The sequence below is a fragment of the Calonectris borealis genome, chromosome 5, assembly GCF_964195595.1.
Source record: "Calonectris borealis chromosome 5, bCalBor7.hap1.2, whole genome shotgun sequence".
Taxonomy (NCBI): Eukaryota; Metazoa; Chordata; class Aves; order Procellariiformes; family Procellariidae; genus Calonectris; species Calonectris borealis.
The window spans coordinates 44,068,151-44,094,337 of NC_134316.1; the positions used below are offsets into that span (position 1 = coordinate 44,068,151).

The 26,187-nt window shown below is 40.5% G+C and overlaps 1 protein-coding gene across 2 annotated transcripts in view; it reads left to right on the forward strand.

The window, feature by feature from the left end:
- The window catches only part of LOC142083085 (transmembrane protein 263-like), a 242,692-nt gene that overhangs the window by 86,323 nt on the left and 130,182 nt on the right, over positions 1-26,187 (forward strand). The window contains exon 2 of one of the 2 annotated variants that reach the window (XM_075152173.1): positions 20,874-21,148. The exons of the other annotated variant lie outside the window; for it this stretch is intronic. Within the exon in view, the coding sequence (XP_075008274.1) occupies positions 21,124-21,148 (25 nt within the window). The 5' untranslated portion in view covers positions 20,874-21,123. The remainder of the gene's footprint in view (positions 1-20,873; positions 21,149-26,187) is intronic. 2 annotated transcript variants of the gene reach the window in all.

Here is a 26,187-nt window from a genome sequence, read left to right on the forward strand (position 1 = left end):
GGGTACTTCATCATTGCAGAGTGGAATGACTGTGTTCATTTGAATCATAAAGCTTGATGAATATACAAATGGATTTTTTTCCTCCTTGAAATGAATGTGTGTTTATGTTCATCTTGTGTGTGTATGTGTTCCCAATATCAGAAATAAAATTGGAGAGTTCCTTGCCCAAAGACAGGCTGGCTTTTCTCTTTTGCTTTAGTTTCCAGTTGTCATACAATCTGAATATGCATTTGTGCATTGAATGACTCCTACCACTAGGAGAAAATAAATAAAGGCCTTGGAAGACTTTCTTAAAATCTAGAAAGTAGAAGCTGAAGTTGAAAGAAGTCTTGTATATTAATTATCTTTTTTTTTTTCTTTAACCTTACTTTTCAATCTTAGCTCACAATCTTAAACTGAATCACAGCTTGTCCAATACAGCAAGTTTAGTGAGTGAGTTGATGCTTGTTTCAAGTTTTTCAGACCACACATAGTAGAAATTAATTTCCTAACTAGTTGGGCTCTAGGGCAAATCTTACGTGCCCGCGCACAGTGGGAATAACCACTCAATCCAGAATGACAGATCAGCAAAACTAGTGGGAAGTGTGTAAGGTTGTGCCGTCAGAAGAAGGAGCTGTGTGCCTGTTCTGAAAAAACAGGGATATGGGGAATGTATTAATTTTACCCATTTGCTGGACATTAAACCTGCATAACCCTGGGTACATCATGCCTCACTGATATTATATGATAGAGTTCGGCCCCCCATCTTCATGTTTATTATGTGTTTCAGTGTGGGCACAGGCAGAACAGTGGCAGCCAATCTGGCATAATTGTGTTAAATTCTCTTAAAGCATTGCCTTGTTTATCAGGATTAGCAGACTGTTTTCTTTTGTAGCTATACTGTTCTATTAGCTCTCTCCTTCATGAGACCATTTCCTCCTCAGTGAAAGATGGCTCTATTTTTCGCTTATAAGTAAGACTGATAACTTGCTATTACTCACGTGGAGAATGAACTAAGTGAGAGAAACTTGTAAAATCCTTTCCTCAGATAAAATTATTGTGATTCTTCCTTGTGTCAAGCAACTTCATCTCTTCAAGTACATGCTGCCTAAGTAAGGGCATGCCCTTCAAAGCCCATCTTTCATCTCCTTTTCAAACCAGAATTAATTTCTGGCATGTCAGTCACCTCCATGGATTCCATCATTGTCACTACAGGATTTTACTGGATTATTCATTTATTAATCTTTCTAAAGTAACATTTGGACATATATCCAGAATTAATATAGCTATAGAAATCTGTAGTAGATAATGAGTTGCATATAGGCAGAGAAGCTGCCTTGTTTTGGCTAAAGCAGTATAGAACAGCAAAGTCTCTAGTGACCTAAGCAAAGTGGAGACACGAACAAGTCGGTTGACTGCTTCATGTGTAATTGTCGAATATTCCTTCCTTTGGCATCCTCTCTGAACCTACCAGACTGTGTGGAGATCTTAAGACTGCTACAAAGGAAGTGTTCACAGTATAGAGATGGACCTGTGTCAGTGACAAGGTACCCTGTAGATTGTCTTATCAGCCACAGCAGATTGGGAAGGAAGTTGCCTTGGCATTTGCATATTAGTTGTTCGTTTTTAATGAAGTCTCAATTCACAAACTCTTAAGGGTAGAGTTAAATTCATTCTCTCTCCTGGTAATAAACTTCCCAGGGAGAATTCTGGAAATGCTCTGTGTAGTAAAGCTGACACTTCAGGTGGAAAGAAGCCGAGGTGTTAGCTTCTTCCTGCGTGCAGCAGAGCTACGTGGGATATGGCTGTCACCCCCTTTGTGTCCCACCTCCCCTTTCTTCCTTCTTAGTGTAACGCACACGAACTGAAGGAGGAAGAGTCTTTAGAAGAAGAAAGATATGGCCATTTCTGGGTGCGCTTTGCTAAAGCGTCGTTGCAAGTCTTCACTGAGTATTGATTCTCGTGAGTTTCGAGAAGGGAAATGCAGTTAATCCTACTTCATGGGTGAGGAGACTGAATAAAAAAAGAAGCTTATTGAGTTGTCCAAAACCACACAGCAAGAGAGTGATGAAAGCAGGGAATCCCTAATACTCTACCCCCCTACTCTGACAACTTACTCTCTCACTGGCCACAGCAGCGTTTATAACCTTAAAATTGTGACGCAGTCTGATACGTTCCAGAAGCATGCATTCTGCTCTTTGCATGAAGTATGTCTTCACTCGGCTCCCCAGGTTAGACTAAATAAGGGTTGTAGCCCATTTTTTGTTAATGGCCTTGTTTATTTCCCAGTGCGCTGTCACGCTGGCTGTGCGGTGCTTCCAGTACAGGCTCAGAGTCCTGTTGGGTGCTCAAGCTGAGCCTCCGCCGCCTCCTGCTGAGAGCAGCCTTTCTGTAGCCGCGAAGGTTTGAAGCAGAAGGCTTGGGATGGTGGGGTAAATCAGCACTGGAGCACAGTGCAGTTGTGGCGGGATTTGTATTCTCAGGTTTATCATAGCTATTCTTAACTGCACTTTCCCACTGTTGTTCAGAATAAACAGGAGCTCTGATTTACTGTTGAAAATAGGGGTTTTTTTGGAGATTGTTCTCGTGCCATGGATTCTTTAGTGGTTTTTTTCTATTCCTGCAAGGACACAGGGGCAGCTCTTCTGTCTAATGAAAGAGAACTCTTTATTAAGTGGCAAATTATGCAGGGTATTTAAAGCTCTCAAGTGACTCTCTGGCTATGGTGAAAGTACTTTTTCTCTTAGGACTTTCCTGTGGGCGTTGTACTTTTTCTCTAAACTTTAGTAATGATCCTTGCAAGCTAAGCTGTTCTTCCCATGTGTTGCTTTTGTGAGAAAGCTGAGCCTTGTATAGTTACAGATACATCTTGAATGTAACTTATTGTGTCTTTTCTTTACAGTCTTCATAGAAGACTTTGTCTGAAGATGGTAGTATCAACCAGCAGGACTGCTATGTAGTACTTTCGGCTCAGCCTTTCCATTATAGATCTACCCTGTGAGTGGCTTATCCTCTAGCTCAGATGTTTGAAGTGCTTTCAGGCTGAAACTAAATGTATGAGTTCTCTGCCTAGAAGCAATCCCCGCCCTAATATTCCCTTAAAAGCAGGTTAGCTGCAGAGAGTGTAATGTAATCCTCTCTGCCTTCAGCACTTTCCAACTGGAAGTGTTTAAACACTTTCCAAACATTAAATTAATACTTGCAGCACTTCTGTCAAATCAGTGGCTTGCTGCTCAGGGTAAGTAGATCAATTTTATACATATGAAAACAGAAGCAAAGAACAGAGTGGTGTACAGAAGGTCATGATTGCAGAGCTGGGAATACAAGAGTCTAGTGTCACAGATTCCAGCCTGTTTTAAGAATGAGGGTCCTTAAAACAGCTGATTGATTAGTTGTTTATTTTTTGTGTTTCTTCCATCTGAGATCATCTTATTGTTGCCTGAGATCTGTGTGGTGGTGGTAAGTCTCATTTTTTTTTTAATGTACTTGTATGGTTCTTGACTAACCAAGCCAACCTCTTGACTGCGGTTTCTAAAAGTAGCATTAATAAAATAATAAATCATGTTAAGATTCTGTAACAAGTGATCGAATTATGTAGCACTGTAAGTAGGAAATACAGTGCTTTAGAGCTTCCCAGCATCTGCTTTCAAAAACTTCTTTAAATGGGTTGCATACATGGGCGTATACTTCAGTCTGGCAACATAAAGATAAACACTACGTTGCATTTATGCTAAGAAACATATCACATTGAGGATGGACTCTTTTGTTTAAACTTGACAGAATTGTGCCAGTTTCTCTCGGGGAAACAAAAGCCTTTGCTGTCAATGCTCCTGTACTTGTAGGGTGCAGCAACATTGTTGGAATTCGTTCAGTAATAGTTTAACTAAGGAAAGAAATTTATGATCTGCATAAATTGAATGGGTAAGTTTTTTGCTTTCATTTCTGCCCTTTTCCCCTTCTTCTGTATTCTGTTCTAGTTCTGGCAGATAAAAAATGGAAAAATACGATTTTGATTTGATCTTTGGACGTCATGTGAGTTGTCTCTGTCTTCTCAGTGTGTGTGCCCTCATGACACGTTTTAGCCTCAATGATTTCCTCAGGCTGTTGTTCTTATTCACTTGCCTCTGGACAGTATTTTGCCTCTTCCTTGTTTGAAAGCTCTTCCAAAAATGTCTTCCTGTAAGCAATTGGTCGCTGTATGTCTGTCTAGCTATTTCCTAGTCTAACGACCTAGGCAAAAACTAGCAACTGTGAAGTCAGCTGTTTGGCATGGGTATTTGGAGAACTGTGGGAGGCTTGGGTATACAGAAGCCTTGGCAGATGCTTGAGGCAATCATCTTGCTTGTCTAACCTTAAATCTCTCATCTGGGAGAAGGAGATATATTACAGCATGAAACAAACCATTTTCCAAAATGTTTAAATGGATAAAAGAAAGAAATGGTGAGTTTAGACTTCTGCAGAGTCTTTGACTCGGCCTCTTGTTAAACAACTCTTCGCTATGCAGCAACACAAATAACGGAGTTTCTATGCTATCATCACTTTAAGACCAAATGGCAGCATTTATATATTTGTGTTTAATAATATAGAATTGAGTGCAAGTCTTTAGTTCCCTGCAGAGATAGCAGTTGAAACCTGTGAAGTCTACACAAATGAATCAAGAATTTGAAGATTGACTTACTTTATGAATTCCAATAGGTCTCTGTTTGCTATCGCATGTTAATAGGAAGATGAAGGAGGGAAGCAATAAAGACACAGCGTGTGTGAAGAGATTCCATTAACCTGAGATCCCGTGGCTTCTGATGCTTGAGCATCACTCAGGATGCATCTGCTCTCGAGACCTAGTTACTTCAGGGCACAACTTCATGTATATTGACTAAGGGATCCAAGGGTGATTTTCCAGGTCTGTGTAGGGACAGATGATTGCAGTGACTTGAGCAATTGTATAATGGCCTCCTACAGCTCATGCTTGTTGCTGTGACTTAAATAGGGAGATTACCAAAAGCTGAAGGAGATCTGAAGTAAAGAGGTTAAAGGAGACAGAGATGGAACTACTGAAGACCAGGGAGAGTGCAGAGGGAGGGAGAAAGAAAAGAAGTTGTCCAACAACAACCGTTGCAAGTTCAAAACGCACTGGAAAAAGTAACCTGTAGGATTTTGACTTCATGTGCTGCATTTTTATTTTTCTTCCTACATGAACAAGCAAATTAGGGACAGCTTTCAAAGGAAAGTTTGCAATCTTTTCTTCTTCACTAATCTGCAGCTCTGTTTCTCTTGTAGAATTACCTGCATGCATGTGGCAATCAGATCATTGTTGCTGCTAGCTGTAGAAGCTCACATTAAAAAAAAAATCTATATACTGGATGCAGCGTTCCTCTTCACACCTGTTTCCAGAAGTGCTTACCCACGAGCAAAGGCAGCACACAGGTGACACCATACTCCATTGCTCTGGCTTGCCCGTGAAGTACTGGAGAGCTTCAGGTGATACTTAGGTCCTATGGAACGCACACTGCAACCAAACCTACTGCAATTGTTGCTTTGTGGTTTTTTAGTCCACAGACTAAACACAAACAAGCCTTTTTTTTCTTTTATTTTCTTTTCTTCCTTTTTAATGCTGTAAAGATAAGTGCTGTTCCTCAAAGTCAGAAATATGTAATTTTGATGCTTTTACTGAACAGCCTTGTTGGGTCTCTCAAAGTCTCTGGCACATATTGGGGCAGATGTATGATTCAGTGATGAGCACACATAAATTTTAATTTGCATCGCTTTTAAAAATTCCCTTGACGTAGAACCTCCTGTGAGCTGAACTAGAGCAGATTAGCTTCCTCTGTCCCAGCTCTCTGCAGGGGCAAGGCTGCAGCCACCTGACAGGGATCCATTAAAAACACTATATAGTTCTGTTTTATGAGATCATCTGCATGTGAGTACCTATAGCAACACTTCCTGCAGTTGTCTTGAAGAGTAGAGGGTTGTAGCAATATCTAGCACAATAGGTGGCACTGGTTTTTGTATTGGCTTACAGATCTGCTTTACTGCATTGTTGGAAATCAACAATAGAAGTTCATGGTTGTTTTTTGGTTTTTGTTTTTTTCTTTTTTTAATAAACTGTAATTTGTTTCTTGCTTACATATTATTCTTGTTTCCCTTACTGATACCTATGATAAGAGCTTTAGCAGACATTCATGATTCTACTTCTCTTTTTGCACCCTACCGTGAAGTCCATCCTCCGTTGCTTATCCACAGTCTGTGCTCATCTGAACATTGAATTTTTTTTTTTTTTGGAGTAGCTGGACTGAAAGACATCATGCTACCATTTTAAAGAGATACTGTAGTGTTGGGAGAGCTGTGAGTAGGGGGAAGGAAAGCACATTATAATCAGTCAGTTGATGATATTCATCCTGACTTCTATGCAGAGAATTGCTCATTAATTTTTCAAATTAGTCCCAAAAATAGGTAGTCGCCAGTTACGATACTGAGCATTGGTTCACCAGTCAGATCCAAGTTACTGCTGCTGGCAGCCAAACCGCAAAATAGTATCTTCGCAGTCAAATATGAAAGACCTTTCACCCAAGAGGTACACCAAGCTCCTCCCGTAGGAGAAATACCAGGTGCAATGATAAACTTTAATTCTGAAAGTCACAGCTTGTCTGTAACGAGCAAATCACTGAACCCTGAGAAGACAGCCAAGTACACACTGACTTTTCGCAGCCGCTGGATGCTCCCATGTGCCGTGCTGTTCTCTGGGGACTTGTCATGACAGCATGGTCTCTGGCTGCCAAAATACAGGGTTGTTATCCCTGCCAAGGAAAGTCCATGTATTCTGAGCACCTGTGATGCAGGTAAAAACTAACAAATTAATCAAAGATGGGAAAACAATGGCTGCTTTTGTCTTAGTTTTGCCCAACTTCTCAAGCTGTGGCCATCTCTAATTTATGTGTGTTGCTACACAGGTGCATGTCTCTCCTAAATGCTACCAATGTATGCCTATCCTGATGTTTTGGTATTTGGCAAGGAAGAGATTTTAAGATGTAACTTTATCGTCTTAAGTAACAAATTAGTTTTCTTGTCTTTCTGCTACCTTATTTCCCTTGTCTCTGTACAATCAGTGGAAGGAAAGAGGGAAGTTTTCTCAAGGGAGACAATAAAGCAAGAGCCTGATGTAACTGTTCTGGACTGTCTCCTAGAAGACTCTTCATCTCCTTGTGTTGACTACATAGGGATGTGTTACAGCTGCAGATCCATGACCTGCAGTTACGCGTTATAAACAGTCCCCAGTATTTTTAACCAGTGTGCGTAGAAGTGGTTTGATTTAGTAACCTCATGGAATGTTGGTTTCATAATGATACCACTTTTAAACTGAATGGTCTCACTAAGGGTTAACTTGTCATGATCTTGATAACATCAGAAGTAGATTTGATATTGTCTTCCTTTGCTCAAAGGCCACAATCTACACTTGTGAAGTTTCGGTCTTTTGTTACAGACTGAAGTTCCTAAGAGCTTTTTTGCCATCTTCTCTTCTAGAAGAGGCAGTCTTTCCCCTGTTCTTTGAGTCTCTATTGCATAGGATCTCTTGATGTTCAGTTATATGTATACTCGGATTCTAAACTCCTTCAAGTTGTGTCTTATCTGAAAATCAACCTTACCAACAGTGGTAATACATTTCTATCAAAATTAAGTCTTATCTGGGCTCTTGCAGAAGCAGTGATTAAATAATCCAATTTGGAAAAAAAAACCCAATGGTTTTCAGGGGAACAAATCTTTTTTACCTTTTCCAAGATTCCAACGGCATGCAAGTGTCCAGTGACAACCTGATCTTTGATCACGTAATGCTGTCTCTGTAATGAGCATCAATACAAAGCAAGAATGTATTATATTGTCACTCTACAAGTAGGATATAAATAGAGTTGTAACAGATTCCGTATCACTTGCAAGGCTCCTGCTGCTCACTGGTGGTGGTGATGCCTTGAAATGTTCATTAAAATGACTTGAAGGGTTGTTTAAGCAGTGTGTCTCGCACAGTCAGCTAAGTTGGCTGCTGTTTTCAATTCACTGTATCAATCAGGACTTCAGGTCTCTACATTTTAATTTCTTTTGCATCAGAATCAACTTTGTCGGCTTGTTTGTGCACCTCAGTTGCATAAATTGCCTCCTCAGCTGTCAAAAGTAGGTAATGGACTGCTTTGTGAAAGAACCCATACTCTGAGGACTCTGGAAAGCTTTTTTAGAGTCCAAACTTAAGAAAAACAGTTTTAGCTTTCTCTTCTGAAGTTTAAATATTACAACTTGGGCACTAACTGGTCTAATATTTATAAAAGCCGATGGTAAAGGTTCAGCCATAGAGTCTACTAGCAGCTAAATGCTGACAAGCACTGTCAAACACTGAGTGTGTAGGTGAGTTTGGCAGGATTTCAGGATTCTGACCAAGCGCACAGAAGTAAAGTACCGATGAGTGTCCAGAGTTCAGGGTTTGGTTTTTTTTTAAATTTTTTTTTTTTTAAACTTGAAAAGGTGAAAATCTAGGCTTTCACCTTCCAGCTTAATTCTCTCTCTGCCTTAGGGAAGCAACAGGAAAGAATGTTGAAAGCAATGACGCTGGCCTACCATAATGATGAACTTTCACTTCAGTAATTCTAGGGTATGATACAGACACTTTGTTTTAACTCATCTGTAATACTCCATTGTAAAATCGTAAAATTGATCAATGACTTAGTATTTTTACAATCTGAAACCTGTGAACAGCCTTCAGAAGCAGCCTGGCTTCTTCTAGCTCTCCCTAAAAATGCATATGGATGAGTTTTCATCCTGTATCTTCATCCTGTGTCATAATGTGCAAGTCCGGTACCTTGTTTGTATCGGGCAGGGCCATATAACCTTCTACATAAAATGATGAGAGGGCCTCTTGAGGCTAGTTAAATTACTGGTCCTTGGAGTAAGTGTCTCCTCTTGCAGTTAGAAATCTCTTAACCCCTTGTCTAACGGGGCAGTAGAGCATGTCAGCAGTTCGGATCCTTGAGACTGTAAAGAGATTAGTCACAACTTTCTTCTCAAGCTTCAGGACCGCCCCTTTCTGACGAATGCAATCCCTGGCTTAGGTGCTAGAAATTAAAACATTGTATGTTTTGTTTGCATATGCTCCCTATCTTTTTCTTCCGTGACTAGTGGATTTATACAGAGATCAAAATCCTATTGTTTTCTTCTTCCTCAGTAATGATTGCACCAAACACTGAGTATATTTTGTGATTTCAAGCTTCTGGTTTCTTATTAGAAAATATTCTGGCTCTGTCGCTTTTGTCACAACCTTATAAAGGTGAGCTGTCTGGATAACTCTTTGGGGACAGTCAGTTCTCTCTCTGCTTTCCCTTAAGATGAGATTGCAGTGAGCTTGGCAGTTGCTGGAATTTAAATTTCTAATGACTGTCAGAAGAAAAGGGTTTCTGCATTAATGACTGTTCATGATACTTTTAAAATACCCATAAACTTTCAGTGGCTATATCCAAGCTTAAAGGGTAACAGTTGTGGATAGTGATAGTAGATGGTAATTTGAAATTTGTTTGTGGAAAAACTCCTGTGTCTGAGTATTTTAGTTAACAATAGTACAAAAAAATCTTCAAATAGTTGAAATACGTGCTAGCGTGAGACTAGGTAATCAATGTTCTGTGGAAGCCAGTAGTGATACAGTCTTCGTTGTCTGACACTTGATCTTGCAGAAGAGCTGCTGGAGTAGCTCATTATATTTAACTGTCTTACTTCAGCTTGTTTGGGGCAGAAAATGGTCTAGTGATATGGAAAGAATCCTTTACCCAAACCCTGCAGGATCTGTTGCATCTAAGAAAAAGGGCAACAGATTTCACTGAGCTGCAAGATCAGTGCAGTTGGCCATGAGTTTACAGTGGCAACAAGAATACTGCGGGTCTGAAAAGTTCACACCTATGGAACTTCTTTGCAGTTGTCCTGAAACTGTGTTCCTCTAGTAACAGAGCAGAAATGCAAAACCCAAACTATGAATTTAGGTTCAGTTTATGCATGCTTCCATCCCCACCCTCAAATTTTCGGTTTCTCGTAGCCATTTTCTTAGTAATGTGTTGGAAGTGCAGCATCCAATATGAAACGCTTTTTTTTGCAACTGAAATGAGATTGGAGATTCTAGACGAGGTCTTAATTGCTTTTGGTTCCCAACATAACTGTGTTGCTAGGGAGTACATAGCTCAGCACTACATCTGAGTCTGCTGAAATGAGTCTCAGGAGAGGAGTAACAGGATTGGGGAGCTTGCAAATTAGCTGTGATGTACAATGTCAAAGAAGTAGTGGAGGAGTGGACTAGAATTGGCCTTCAACAGCTTTTTCTAGTCCGAAGGTAAGACAAACTGGCACAGGGATAAATTTAAGCCCTGGGGTCAGAATTGCAGTAGCTGTCTGGGCTGCGGGTCAGAGCTGAGGTATGCCATCAGAGCTCTGTCTGAAGGTTTTAACAGCATCTGCCTTCCTCTGCTTGACTTGTGAAAGCAAGCTCATACACTACGAGTGCTAAAATATGCTTGTATAAAAATATCCATTGTATACTATGTGTAAAGGCTTTCTATACATTACTCAAGAGAAGAAGTGAGAAAGGTATAGACTTCTTGCTGTGCTTGTTTGGAGATGGCAAGTCAGCTTTGTCAGCTCTGATGATTTCCTTGAAAGGGCATGCTCTAAAGACATGGTGAAAGGAAAGCACTGAGAGAGAAAGTTATAAAAAGGGCGCATACTAGATGAATAAATTGCTGACAGCCCCTCTGTATTCCTAATAATCCATCTCACAAGAAGAAAAACTTACAGTGCACAGCCTTGAATTTATTTTACATCTATCATGTTTTGCAGTCCTGGCACTGTCTCCGATTCAGATTTTTCATACTCTTCATCTCTCAGGTAAATTAAATACTATTGAAACAGCTGTGTTGCCTCTCAGAGTATTGCTTCTATGTGAAAGACAGCAGTTTTCCGTGGGACAGAAGTTAGATAGGCTCCTCTGGGGAGAAACGTTGGTAAGTCTAAATGCCAGCCAGTTGAGTGCAGCACCCATAGTCTCATGTGGTTTTCATTGTTGATCTCTGCTTTTATTGCTGCAAAGTTGTGTCCTGACATAAGGTAGGCAAGGGAGAATGAAATATTTGCTAAGGATAAGGGACAAAAAGATGTACTTCAGATGTTGCTAATTGAGAGTATTGCATGCATTTGACCTGCAGCTGTTGAAAACGGCACCTATTGGATCCCTTTCGTTCACTTAGTGCAGCGATTTTACCAAAAGGTGGACAAGGCTTTTTGACACTTAGTCCTTGTGAACACAGTGCTGCTTTTTGCTCACAGTTTTATCCTCTAGTTATTTAAATATTCATATTATAAACATTTTTCTATTAAAATCTCTGTACAAAGAGTGGAGAGGTTTGTTTGTGTAGAACCTGTGCCACCTTCTCAACTTTCTCCTCTCCCTTTTCTCATTCTTTCCTTTTCCGACAGTACTTGAAGAAAAAAATTACCATGCATTCAGCTATGCCAGCCAATATTTTGATGTTCTAAGATGGGTATTATTTTGTCCCACTGATATTTGTTATAAATACTGCATATACATAGTCTACATTAAAAGAATATGAAGTGATGCACTCGTTCTAAAAAATGGTTTAGTTAAGACAACCTTTAGCCGCTTCCGCTGATCATCTGTATTATGATACTGTTTAGTAACATGTTCATATACTACTGCAATTTCCCACAGAACATCTGCCTTAGTGCATTTGCTTTTTCTCATTCTTTCTGGGACTACGTCTTAAGTACTGCATACAATGCAAACCTTATGGTAAGGTCAGAAATAATTTCTTCTCATGGGCGGTTCTGTAATTTTACTGTGATAACCAGCGTTTGACAAGTATGCGTATAGTTGCATTGTACCAATGAAATGAAGTATTTTCATCCCGACAGAAACTGAAGCTGGGTTCAGCATTCCAGCACGTAGCTGGGCAGCTTTCTCGTGTTGGCAGAAAGGTGGGGTAGGAGCAGAGCTCTTCCTGCTCCTGCTTCGGTGCCTTGACCTAACCTAGTGCTCAGCTGTGGAGAGCTCTACTCCAGGCAGCCGAGGCAGGTGGAGTTGAAGGCTGTGATCTTCTTTCCTGCTGAGATGTGCAAAATGGATTTTTTTCAAAAGCTTGTAAACAAATAAAACCACAGTGTTTTGGATTTCCTAGAGTGGGAAAATCGGTGTTCACAAGCATTATGTGGTTGTCACATGTTTTGCCTCCTGCTCGCTGATAATCTTTAGAAGTTAATGAGTGGTGGTTGGCCTTTATATCTTGATGTAAAGTCACTCTTGTGTTGACAACCCTTGGTAATTAATTGGTAACAGACCAAACATTTCTGTGTGAATCATTCTCACTTTCATTTTCTAATTCCGCCTGCCACCCAAAACCTCTCAGTTCTAGTAGGTCACAACACAAAACAACTGGATAACCAAACTGCAGAAGTTTTCAACATCTCCTCTGGTAACGTGTGGGAGTTATTTTTATCTCATACGAGTGTGCTTCTGTTATGGAACTGTACAGAGACTCTGCCTCAATGACACTGCTGTGGCTATCTCTGAGCCTGTAGAAAACAGAGGCCCAGCTGAGGTTGTGGGAGAACATAGACAAACATTTCTTCATAAAATGGTTGTTCTGTGGCAGACTGTATGGAGGTAACGATAAACCCCTTTTGCAGGGTTTCCTTTCCTGTTTCTGTTGACCAGTGTAATGTGTAACGAGGTGGTTCCTGTGTAGTCCAAGGTTGTTCTTGGTTTTGTTTCTTTTCTACAAGAGGACTTATTGCCTTGATATTTTTTGATATAATAAGTAGTGGTTGTAATGTGGAAGTCTGAAATGCTTTGTTTAGTTATCCTCAGGTTAAATGAATTTTTCTTTGAAGTGATGGAAAAGCTTTGTCTTTCTGTCTTGGATAAAATTGTTGGAAGAAGTTATGTGCTAGAGTATCTTTTCTGCCAAATAAAATTGATATTCCGTACTATGTCTGCAAACAAAAAAAAGATGACCCTTTTTTTCTATGTTTAATCCCTCTTGTGTCGCTAGCTCCCAATAGAATTTATTCAAACACTTGAGACTATTTAAAAAAAAAAAAAATCAAATGGGTACTCAAGTGATGCAGGCAGGCAGATAATTCTAACTTTAAAAATTCGTGAGATGTAAGGGAAAAAAAAAAGGTGGTGGGGGGGCAAGCATAGGAGAAGCTTGGGCATCAAAGTGCTCTGTCCAAGAGTAAATGAGGGCTGCATAAACAAATGGGACCTGGACAATCCTCACTTCCCATTCAGTAGGAGCCAGAAAAGAATGTGAAGCTGGGAGTTGTGTAGTTGTCTTTATGATGTGATCCATAAGGCTGAGTCCTAAACGCATGGAGCCAATCTTGCATGCTTTTAGCAAGAGAATTAGCTTATAAATCTGCAGCTGTTGTGTGCTGAAGCACGGGATGTGTGAGTGTACTTGCCAGGATTTAGATTGCTAGCCGGGGTTTTGCTTGAACTGGGAAATCAAGGTCTTAGGGAAAACCAGCCAGATTGGCAAGAACAGACATGAAAAGTACTGAGTTGGAACAGTCCCATCGACACTGCTGAACCTACTGATAAGACAGCTTCAGGTCAACTGATCAGGACCAGCATATAGCATTGTGAAATGCCGTAGGAGCCCTTTTGCCCTAAGCAACCACAGTGTTTTAAAGGTGCCTTGTCTCCACCAGCACAAAGCTCTGCTGGCTGAAGCCAGTTGTTTACAACACTGACTTCAGCAGTGCATGCGGCTCTGGGTATCCTATGTGAAATGTACCTTTGCCAGCTTAAAGCTAAGGTGCATCTCTGAGAAACTGTTTTTATTTCTTCTCAATTTTATTATGCTTCATTAGAGCTCAAAGCTCCTTCTACATAGCGTGTATAATCCTCTCTAAAAGAAAGGCAGTGCCACCAAGGAACAGACTCTAGCTGCAGACAGTTGCTTCTGTAGTTTCTGTTTTGATCCAGAAATAACAACAAAGTTAATGCTAGAGCAGAATTTCTGAAGTGATGCCCAGACTCTTTGGAGGGGTGGAGGTGGTGTGTCAATGAGTGTGGAAGGGAGAGTGTGAAAGGATAAAAGTCGGTCGTAACCTAAACATTAAACGAATGGACAAAGTTCATAATCAGATTAATTGAGAATCTGGGACACTGAATGCTGTTTAAACTGATGAGATAACATGTGGCTTGTCCAGTGTCTCTTGGGAAATATGTGGAGACCAAGGTCTGAAACCAAAGTTTTTCATGCTCCTGAGAGTGACTTGCCCTCTGAACCATCCTTTCCCAGATGTAGTTACGAATAACCAGTGTCACCCAGCATTGGTCATCCAGCTTGTTAACAGTGCCACCTCCAACAGGGCTTTATGAGAAAGTAAGCTGAATTTTAGTCCTGAAGTACTGTTCTTTGTTCACTACCTAAGGTTTGCATAGCTCCTGTCCATATCGCATCTCTTCCGTAGATAAACAGAGGACGTGTGTTTTGGAGCATCCAGCCTGCAAATCAGCTGAAATGACCTCTTACTGCTCCAGGGAGGTTTCTTTTGTATCAGTGCTGGAATAATTCCAAAGATGTCTCTACTTGAGCTCTGGTTAGATTTTTTCCAGACTAATTTAATCCCAGATATAAGAACTAGTGAAGACATGGCTGGTCATCTCTCTCCTGAGTCCCTGTGGTGTGCAAGATTGTCCCTACTGAATATTTATGAAGCCTTATCTATTTTATTTCTGAATATTTATCCAGGAGTAGGTGCTTGCACTCTTGCCTTAAAGCGCATGCTGTATTCTCATTCTCCTAACTGTGGAAGCTTTTCATAATAGCAAGACTCTGTTCTCTCCAGAGTTATGTTCTTGCTAACATCTGGAATAGTGTATTTTATTGCCTCTCTGAAGACACTTTGAAGGTATTGGCAGGCTATTATATTGGCATCTAATAACTTTTACCTTCAAAACTGTAAATATTTTTCTGTCTTCATGTATCTATTTCTGTGTGTTCTTTGTTATTCATGGCTGCCTCTTTCCATTTGGCTTCATTTTATCTGAAGTCTCACAACTTTGGGGAAAGGGTTGTTTAGACCACTGCATACTGAGCCAGCAAATGCATTAATGGAACAATTTAGGGAGCCTGTGTGTCTGCAGCACTGATTCTTCCCTCTCGCCCCCCTTCAGTGGACTAACTAAATTGCTTTCCACCTGGTGAGGTCTCAGGGCTATCATTTACACTTTGAGTAGATTGATGAAATTTAGACACATTTTGTTAGTCTGTGGGGTTTTGGTTTTTTTTGTCGTCCGTCCCCCCCCCGCCCCCCAAGTCTTCACGCTAACCAAGCATTGCCATGCGGGCGGCTGGCACTGATCCTTTGCTCCTTTTCATTGCGCAGACCGTGCGTATTGTAGAGCAGTGGATTTGGTGCTAGAGCTTGAGCAGAGTACAGAAAAGTTCATTTCTCCAGTGGGGTGGTTGTGATTTGAGCACCAGAGTGAGGTTTAGGGACTTGTTCTCAAAACAAGGTTTCCTTAGATTTTGGACAAGTTATGTCCAAGTATATTTCTCATCTCTGCTGTTTCACCTTTCAATTTAAAAAAACCAAAGCAAACAAAAAAACCCAAAACATCCTAGCTGCCTAATCCCTACAAGACATTACAGAGTTTTCCTGTGCATTAATAAATGTCACTAAGTTGCAATGAACATGAAAAGCGCTGTACATTATTAATTGTAACTTCACAGCATGCACTTTCATTTTCCTGACAAAGCGTTGGCTTTGACCATTTAAACGGGTCAGGTTTCTCTGAGGCCTTTGAAAAGAAATACCAGCTTCTAGTGGAAGGTGTTTGCATGCTTTCCTTACATGAGTACTGGTTTTTTGTAAAGGAACCCAGGCTTTCTCCTGAGTTACTGATCTCAGCCAAAGACTTTCCCTGCCGTTCTTGTGGAACGACGGAGATATCTTCTAGCTGCCTGCAGAAAGGAGGGGTTCTGGGGGGTTCCCAAACCGCAAACCATAGTTCCTAGGGGAAGAGTGTAAGACCCTCTCAGGCAATGCTCCTGTAAAGCAGTGCTGGAAGAAGAGGAGAAAGGAGGAGTGATCCAGAAGTCTTCCTCAAAGGCGTGCTGTGCAGCGTAATGACCCATGGCCTGTTAAAGCTCGGCCATCCCTATTGTGTAAGTCATAAAAAGCTGGTTGAAAGCACCGTGTTTAAGTGAAAGCTGGGAAGAGAAGTGAATAGGAGATTAAATGTCATTTCTGTAGCTATTTCTTAACTTAATTCTCCAATGCTTCCTGTAAAATTGTTCCAATTTCAGTCATTGTTGTGGATATTCAGTTCCCATTTGGACAACGCGGGGAAATGGTCAGCTGCCATCTGCTAACAGAAGTACCAGCCCTCCCTGCAGTTTACACAGATGCGGCTGGAAGATCCCACTAAACAGCCAGATACTGCATGTGTGAAGTTGAAATAAAATTGGCGAGTGCCCTGGGGAGTGTTGCTTTCCGGGAGTCATGCCCATCACCAAGCTGATTGCATCCATGTGTTTCAGAGCTGTACAGCCTTTAAAAGAAATCTGAAGGATTGCTTTTGAATATCTCTAATAGAGGAGAATGTGATTTGAAAGGTACTTCTAAAACTATCTAGGTAAAAAGAAGTGAAATATGCTGGATAATGAAAAGCCTTTGAACTCCAGTGATGCATCGAGAGTGGTAATGTTCAGTGCTTGTTTTTATCTTATTAAATGTATAGTAGCACTTAAATTGCTTTGCTTTAACAACTCTACATAGCACATGCTATAAAAAAGGAGTGTTGACTTCACAGTAACTGTTAGCAAGGGACTCTCAAGTCGCACAGCATTATCACTGATACTGTATATTCTTATGAGTATACAGATAGGAGGGACCATTGGGTCGTAGAGTGCTCCTTCATAACGGCAACAACTGTGTTAAGCTTAGAAGTATTCACAGAATATGAACTCCACATATTATGGGTGACGGTGTGCTTCTTAACAATGTAGTACGGTTTGATAACCTGTAATAAAAGATCAGATGGTGCAACTATAATGTCCCATAAAGCAGAGCAGGAGAGTTTGAGGATATCACTAGTGTCTTAGGCCTATGCGTTAGCATGGTATTTATTAGATAAAATTTGTAGATTAATCTAGGAATTAGTCTGTATACCTCACTATAGAGGATGGCAAAAAGCAAAGCAAAAAAACCTCCTAGCATTCTGACTGGGATATGAGGCAGTGGCACAGTACAGAGTTTCCTTCCACTCCAAATTTTCATAAAACGATTTAACATCAAACACGAGCAGGTCACATCCCTTTGGCTGCTGTCCATATAATCGCACTAAGAACAGCAACACATCCTACCCAAATTTCCGCCCAACTGTGGCCACTCTCTAGGGCTTGGAAAGAGAAGAAAGCATGGACTGGGAGGAGGAAGACTTCTGTTTTGAATTCTCCAAATGACTCATGAAGATCTGAATCTGGTATTTGTAGAAAATAAAAACAACAGAAACAAACTGATCCAGTCCTGTTTCAAGCCTTCTTTGGAGAGACGGTCACTTACACTGTTTCTTCCATCGGCTTTTCAGGATGTCTTCAAACACCACAAGTGATTATTGCTCCCTCTTCGCCTCCTAAATATGGGAAAACCATTCTAGAGCTTCATTCTGGATTCTACAATCATTTTGACTTCCAGTCTGATGCAACTATTTTATAACTACTTGGTCCCCAGCTGAAACATTGTCCTTTGACGGAAATAGTTCGTAGTTGTTCCTCCTGCCTGCTTCTCCATCTGTCTACCCTTACCATATTTGAAATAAGTAATTGTAATTTCTTGTCATGTCTCTCTTTCAAAGAGACTCCATTTCTCTAATCATTCGTGTAACCTTTCTTTGCAACTTTCCCAGTTTAAGCTCCTCTTCTTTGAATGTAGATGACCAGAGTGGTGGTACAGTATTTCAAATGAGGCTTAATATAATAATGAATAATATAATAACGGATATTTCTTAATATTCAGAAATGATCGGCTGCAATACATAAGGCATTTGAAAGCTGGGAAGTGAGAAGCCAGCAGTTCCCCTGGAGCACTTGCCCAAGCTCTCCCCTGCGGGGAGGCCAGTCTGTAAGGGCCCCTTCCCCCGGTGTCGTGGAGCCTCGTCCGCCTTCTGCACCGATACTCTGCCCGTGTGCTCAAACCCAGGCCCTCCCGCTCCCCGGGAGGAAAAGCGGAGGCCAGAACAACAGAGTTTTATCTTACTCACAACAGATTTGCTTTCAAAAACAAGAGAGGAGATTTGGAGAAGTGTTTGGCAGCGGTCCTTCTTCAGTCCCGGGTTTGAAAGGATCAGTGAGGTTAGACTGGAGTCCTCTGTCCCCTCTGCTCCCGCCGTTCCTGAGCTCTTACAGCCGGCTAGTCTCTATCTCTCTCTGCAGCTGTTTGAGTAAGCTTTCCTAACTGATTTGCTCATATCTTTTCACTCCTTTTGTACTGTATATCCGTCCTGAAAACAGGCTAGGGTCTTATCTTCCTATCTCCTTGCTTGAGCAATCAGCGTGTAGTCTCTGGCAAGGAGAGAATGAGAGTCTGGAGTGGGAGGCTTGTCATGACAGCAAATCAAGTCCTGTCACACACCGGAGTAAACGTGGAGTAGTTTTTGCTTGGGCTCTGCATAGGTGCTGCCAAGGTCAAAACGCTGTTCATTTGCAAATCTGTCCTGAAGCACACACGGATGCCTACTGAGCACCCAAATCATATGGAGGTGAAATGGAAACAAATCTGCTTCACGGCTTCTCAAATTTAAAGTTAGCAGATGTGTGTTTGTTTCTTCCTCATGCTGCAAAATCCCTTACGTCAGTGCTCGGTTCGGAGTTACAGATTTGCTTTTTGAAATTGGTCTTTGTTTTCTCCTTGCTTTTGAACCTTTTCTGTATTGGTATTTCTCACCTACTGGATGAGAAAGTGACAAGAAAAGATATTTTCTTCATCTTTGCCTTAGAAGTGTGACAGATAAGGGCTCTTGAGCCTATGCACCAGCCGCACCATTGCTAAATTATGATATATTATTGCTTTCATTTCTTTGCTTTCTCATTCTGCCGCCGGAAGGATAGGGAGGTTAGGAGAAAACAAAGGGGCAGGCTGCTTTCGGAGGTGGGAAACCTTGAGGAAGGAAGACCATTGCAACCAGCAGTGAGAAAAAGGACACATTGGAAAGGGAAAGGAAAAGGTGCCCAGCAGAGGTTAGGCATGGGGCTCTGGAGCAACAGTTGAAGCAGTGGGAGTGCAAACACTGAAGCAGGGCTGGAAAGAAGGTTAGGATATGTTTGGAGCTTATCATGGAGACACAGGCGAGCTTGCAAATCATATTAAAGTGGTCACACAACAGAGACGAGTTTAACCTTGGCACATACGGAAGCATTTTCTTACAGTGTTCAGATTTCAAATCGGTGTCCGTTTACTGCATAGAAAACAATGTGTGTGTACAATAAATCTCTTCCAAGACAGAGAGTTAGCATGTGAATATTTTGTTCTTTTCTCTTTGGTGGGATGGAGGCATTTGCCATGACTTCCATAAAGCTGTGGTACGCGTGACCTGCTTGCTGGTGCCCCCAGTGCAATGGGGTTTCTCAGCGCCGGGTACTGGTGGAAGCTGGGCAGACATGCTGCCTTACGTCTGCTCGCCCCGCTCGGGTTCTCAGGCGTGACTGAAACAAATAGTTGGACGTCTTGCTAATACACGTGCTCTTTCCAGGCTGTGGAATTTAAATGAAACTAATGCTAAAGCCTAATTGTGTCAGAGAAATAAATAACAAGTGATAGACTTTGTATATATATAAAAAATTTTTTAAAAGTCTTCTTTTTTATATATATCTATATATATTAAAAAAAAGAGAGGAGGAGTTATCCTCATGTGGAGCTGGAGGAAGTATGAAAGAATACCTTGAAAGAGCTGGGGGGGGTGGAGGAAGGGCAGTCATAATGTACTTTCTCTTTTTTTTTCCTGCTGGAAACTAGACTAAGAATTTTGCTGTAACTTTTCTAAGCAAAAACAGCAGATAATTGATTGTTTTTCTAATTAGGTGCAGTAACACGCACACGCTGTGGATGCACGTCTCTGAAAATTTTGCCCTAAATCAACTCAGCAGTAGAAAGACTCTTTTTTAGTGCAGTTAACAAAACAAACAAAACCCCAAACAGAAAAATGCCCTTAACCCTCATTAATTTGTGGACAATTTAATTCTTAATTTAACAATTTACTTAAATTCTAATCTCATCTTCTGGTGTGGTATATGAGCACCTTTTAATTGTGGGGTCACTTCAGTGATGATTTAGGAAAGCAGATCTGCTAACTGGATGCTTCAGAGAGGATTTAAATCTGGGTGCAGTTTTGGGGTACCTGGGGCACATGTTAGTTGTAAGACATGAATTTGACTGCTTTGCTGAATGAGAGTTGAGCATGGGCTTTCCAAACTTGAATGTCTTTAGAGTAACCATTATTCCTCAGAGAAGCAACAAAATGCTTACTTTAGTTGAATAAGGTATTAAATTATCCACTGAACTTTTGGGAGGTGACTTTCACCTTTTTCAACACTGGGGAAAAAAAAAGACGACTTATTTTCGTTTTGGAGGGATTTATAGTTTTAATAATGAGCATTCCCTAATAATACTGCCATCCTATTTCGTTCCCTCTAAAGATGATTTGGAAATTAAAACATAAATCTCTATATTTTTTAAAATAAATCTGATCACGCTAAATTGAACATCAGTAGTTTTAACAGGAGCTGTGGTCTAGTCCATGAAAGTAGACATGAAGAGGTTTTTTGAGTATTTTTTCCTTCCGTATCTAGAACTGTCCATTCAAGAGATGAAGAAGTTAAAGCTTGCCAAGCTGCGGAATTCCCATGTGAATTTTATGAAGTAGGCTAAAAATTTGAGAACATTCTGCAGAAGAGATTGTAAACGTAAATAATTATTTCAAGATTTTACATGAAAATTATGCTGAAGAACTGAAGCTTTGAGCCCTTGGCGCAGCCGTAGCTCTCAGGCTGTTGGCTCATGTGTTCCTTGCCTTGCTTATGGTAAGGAGTGGCTGATGAGATGGGGGTGATCTCCAGGACTCCAGGTGAGCTTCTGATTTCAACCTGTCTAGCAGCCGGTCTGGAAGCTTGCGTGTGGTTTGTCAGATGCTGTGTGAGCATCGGTAGCGTTTTGCCTGTGATGAATTGACTTCAAATTTAGACAGTCCTAAATCATAGTCCTTCATATGTGGATTTCATGTGTATTGGGTGTAAACAGAGGAGCGAGGGATGCGCTGGTAATGGAGAGAGAATAGCTTTCAGTGACCCCTCAGGTGTGAGAGAACCTGATGTCTGCTTACCCCTGGAGTGTTTAACAGTGGTACTGGAAAGATTCTTCCAGAATTCGAGTATTTTATTAGTTGGGAAAACACTAAGGCAGTTTGTTCTCTAATCTCTGCTTTTATGACATGCAGTTAAAAAGGAAAGGTATAATCCTTCTCCCTCCTGCTGACCCTGCCCTCTGACAGAAAGGTCAATAGATGTTTGTCATCTCCTCTGTCATTTGTATCTAAATTCAGCTGGCCTGCTCTCTTGACTTGTAAATTTGTAATGCATCACGAGTTCATAAATGGCAACAGCAACGTAACATGGGGTAGAGACCTAAATGCAAAGGGAAGTTGCAATGTCAGCTTTATTAACAGTAAGCTTCTCTGTTATATTTGTGGTAGCTTATGTTGCGTCTCTTCCCAATTTTTTGATTCTCATTGACAGGAAATGTAGCTTGTGGCTTTTATCTGATTACGTATTTTGATTATAAATGATGAAATAATTAATTTCTAATGAGTGTTACAGGGGGAAGTTACTTTTCCAATGTACTGGCCCTTGAAAGCAAAGGCCCATTCCTTAATGGTTCCAGTTTTATTAGTTGGTTAAAAATAAGCTTTTACAACATACAATTCTCCTTTATAAAAGTTATTATTCACTCAAATGTAGCTTGTGGAGGTAGACAGAAGGCTTTGAGACGGAGGATTAAAGATTATTTGGAGACCTTACTCAATGTATTTTAACTTTCTATGATGTAAAACTCTTTCAAGGATAGAAAATAAATGACTTTTCAGAGGTTGGATGGGAACTAATTCCATATGTTGCTCTGGGTGGCAAACATTGATTTCCTCGTCTATTCAAGATGCTTAGAATGCGTGAAATCCTCTTTAAGGCGCAGAGCTCCCAGTGCATCAGTAAGACCAGTTTTTGCTGCAGTTACTGCAGTTTACTGCAATGCTTACGCTGTTGTGAATTTAGCAAGGGCTTTCTTTTAGCTTTTCTCAGTACATAATTTGCAGAGGTTAAGCTGGGAAGCAAAAGGTCTTCCTTGTAATACACTTTTGGAAGGTGTTCTGCATGTAGCTATTTTCCATTTTTTTTCTTAACTTTAAAATCAATAGAAGCTTATGGCCATAAACCTCTCTTACAAAAAGATTAATTGATGGTCAGTTATTGAGAGTGAATTACAGCATACTGTATTGGGTTTCTAAGGGAGACAGATAGGTGTCCATCTAACATTTTTATTGCCATTCTGTTTTAGCTGATGTCTTTTCTTTCCCTGTCTGTCTCCATACTGAAAAATATATGGGGTTAGTAATTCTACTGAGCTAGATGCATTCTTGAGTTAAAAAAAAGAAAAAGAGTGTTAAGTTTTGGAATTCCAGGACAAATAAAATTACTTTTTTCCTTCATAACAGTGTGATCTGAAGTCTTAACTTTAACAGCAGTTGGTATCCCAAGTTCTGTGTTTGGTTCTGCCATAGGCGGTCACCAAACCATCTGCTTTAGCAGACTTTACCAAGGAATTGTCTCACTAAAGCACTCTCATTAGTTAATATACTTCATCTTCTTCTGAAGAAGTGACGCCTTTTTCTCAATTTCTCTAAAGTCAGATAATATCCAAACAAGACCTGTAGTGATGATGGATGCATATGTAATATTTGTTTGACATCTCCTTGACGAAGGCTGTCAAAATACTTCATTTCTATGGACATAATCAAATGGCTGGATTCACGTGAGGTATACAGAAACCAAAGCCAAGCCTGTCCTCATCTTTCTCAAGGAATAGAGAAGTTAATGTGCAAAAACATAGTGCAATTGTATTCATAGTCCCTGGTTTTGCAGGTTATAGAAAGATCAAAGCACTGGATTTTTTGGTGCCTGTCAAAATTTTCAACACTTGCATTTGTTAATAGCGTGTTCTTTTTAACTGCCTTGTATGTGAGGATACCTCTGCTCATATATAAACATACATTCTCAGATAAAGCTTGAGACAGGTCCTCTGGTGAGGAGTTGGTAGATTGCTCCGTTGGTCTCTACCAATATAAATTTTAATAACATGTTTAATAGTATCTGCGTATTATTTTGGGAGCAGTTCGAGTGTCTGTCATAGATCTGCTTTGGGAAATAAAGTAGAAGATTCCTGTCATAGTATTTCTATCTGGAGAAGACCTGAGTCTCCAGTACGAAGAGCGCAAAAGCAGTCCGCCCACTGTAGCCGCTGATCCACTCTCAGGAGGGGGGAGATGGCAATCTGCAGGGTCAGTTCTGGACCCGTAATACTCGGCGCTTTCTTTAGTGCTCTCCATTCTCTCATCTGAATTATAATTACTAAATTTGCAAATTATGTGAAATTGGGAGGGATTGCAAATATGTTGAAGGACACAGTAAGAATTGAGTATAAGCTTGACAGGTTGGAGAAGTGGTTTGGGAGGAAGGTGGAATGACACCGTGTAAGGAAATGTGCAGTTTCCTAGGCTTTGGAATAATAAAGTGCATAAAATGCATGAAAACAGAGTAAAGAATAACTGGCTAGTGAGTAGTTTTGCAGAAAAAAGATCTGACGTTAGCATTTAGTCTGTGATCCGCCTAAGTTGAAGTGTTAGACTTGCAGAAAAGGATGTCAGAGGGTGTATCCAAGAAGACTCATGAAATAATCCCTAAAACCTCAATGGGAGTGTGGTGTTTGGTGCTGGGTATGCACCAGGGAGGAGGTGAAGCAGTGGAAGAGAGTGCAGAAGAGAGCAATGAGGATGATCAGCCTTGGATATCTTGGTGTTCGAAGGAGAACTGAAAGATCTGGGGTGGTTAATCTAAAGGAGAGAAGATGGGAGAGGGGATCTTAAGAATAATCTTCAAAGATTTAAAAGGCTCCTGAAGAAAGAAAAGGAACATGAAGTCTGTACACGTAGTGGCTAGAAGAAGTGGTAAAGACCTCTGAACTGCTCGAGTAAGGTAGATTCAAGTTGGGAAAATACTTCCAACTGGAAGAACTCTGTCAAGTAGTGGAGTAGGTTGGGATACTGTGGAGTCTTGATCGTTGGATGTCTTTCTCACCTGTTGTTGGGTTTTTTCGCGAAAACCATAACCCTTGATTCTTCTGTGGACAAAGGGTGGACTAGATGACTTTTTAAGATTCCTTGTAGCCCTGTGGTGGTTTTTTTTTTTTCTTTCTGCAATTTATATTGGGCTACAGATCTGTCTCTGCTTTTAAGGATGAAACATTTTGTAAACAGTATATGTCTTTTCAAGCATGTAAACTGGTATAAATTATCCTGCTGGTTCCAAATTTCTCTCTACAATTCTGTACAAGATCTAGTAACAAAAATACTCTTATAAAGAAAACCAAGTTTTAGACACTGTCAAGAATGGGTAATTTTCCTCTGTGATGACTTGAGAATTATGGCTTGGGGTCACATCAAAACTGCAAGCAAATTTGAGAGTGAAATTGTTTCATTGTCCCTCTTCCTTTCCATTTTATCAAACTGACAATAGTGGAGAGATGTTTTAATTTTTCATATTTCACTTTTTAATTTGATCTATTAAATGAATTTTAAATATAAACTAGCTTCTTGCACTTACTTAAGACCCTTTTACAATCTGAATATCTTGGCACATTTAATGTAAGTGGAAAATTGTATAGAAATTACCTTAACATCTATTCTGTATTGCTTTTTACTGCCGACCTCATCATTCAAATACACATAGCACATGCCCAGCTGGTATAACTTAATTATGTTCAATTTATGTAACTTAATTATTAAAGACTAGTTTTTAGAGAGTTGATTCTATGCTTCATCCAGCACTGTTGCTGGCTTAAAGGAACAGCTGTACAGAAAAACACATTTTCAAGAAGACTTGCTTTAAAAATTACACATTTATTTTTACATTCTTTTTCCTCCTTTTCTTTCTGGGATCCTTTTCTTTCTGAATATCAGTTAGGTCAGTAAAATACTCCTTTAAAAACAAAACAACCTAACTTACGCAATAAGGAACAGAAGATAAAGGTGTAGTTTGTCTAAAATTAATTTAAAATAGTCTCAGAAATGAGACCTTAAGGTGGTTAGGAAATCTGACAGTATAATAGCAAGACAATTTTTTTCCCCCTGCTTCTCGGCAGAGACTACATTGAATGGTTGTCTGAGCATCGCACTGCGAGTGCCAGGCTGAAAAGTTTGCTGCTAGCACTGGGAGATCACGGATCACTTGTTGTACGGCTGAACGGGCAAGAAGTTTTGTGGGATGGGATTCGGTTGCCTGGGAAGAAGGAGGGAACTGGAGAGCTGAGCGGCGCGTACACGTAGACATCGCTCTCGTGTAAACGTACGTCGCTCCGTTCCTTCCGCAGTCAGTGAGGCACTTCACGAGGGTGATTCAGAACTTGGGGTGAATCATCTTCTGGAGGTCTTGTCTGCGTAGGAAGATTAGGAAAATTGGGCCTTTCATTCAGGGCTTCAGTGAACTGCTTAAAACTAGGCTGGATGGATCTGAGCCAAGGTCTCTGCATCTTTGAAAAGTAAAAATGAAAGAATAAATGAGAAATCATATTAGTATTAGCTACTTCGGTCTGTTAAATGTGTTTCAGGATGTGAGATGACCTTTTAAACACGAGTTACCAGCGTGCCGAGACCCCTGTCCCATTCTGCTTGCGCTCTTGGCCTGTGTGTCGTGACCGTGTTCCAGGCGTTAGACGGGCATACCAGTTTGCATATGAGAACCTAAAATGGTTTGTGTGGTCAAAAGTCCCAGCTGGGAAATCGATTCACAGTAAGCCTTACTATAATTAAATAAATACGTACACCCCCCCACACACACTCAC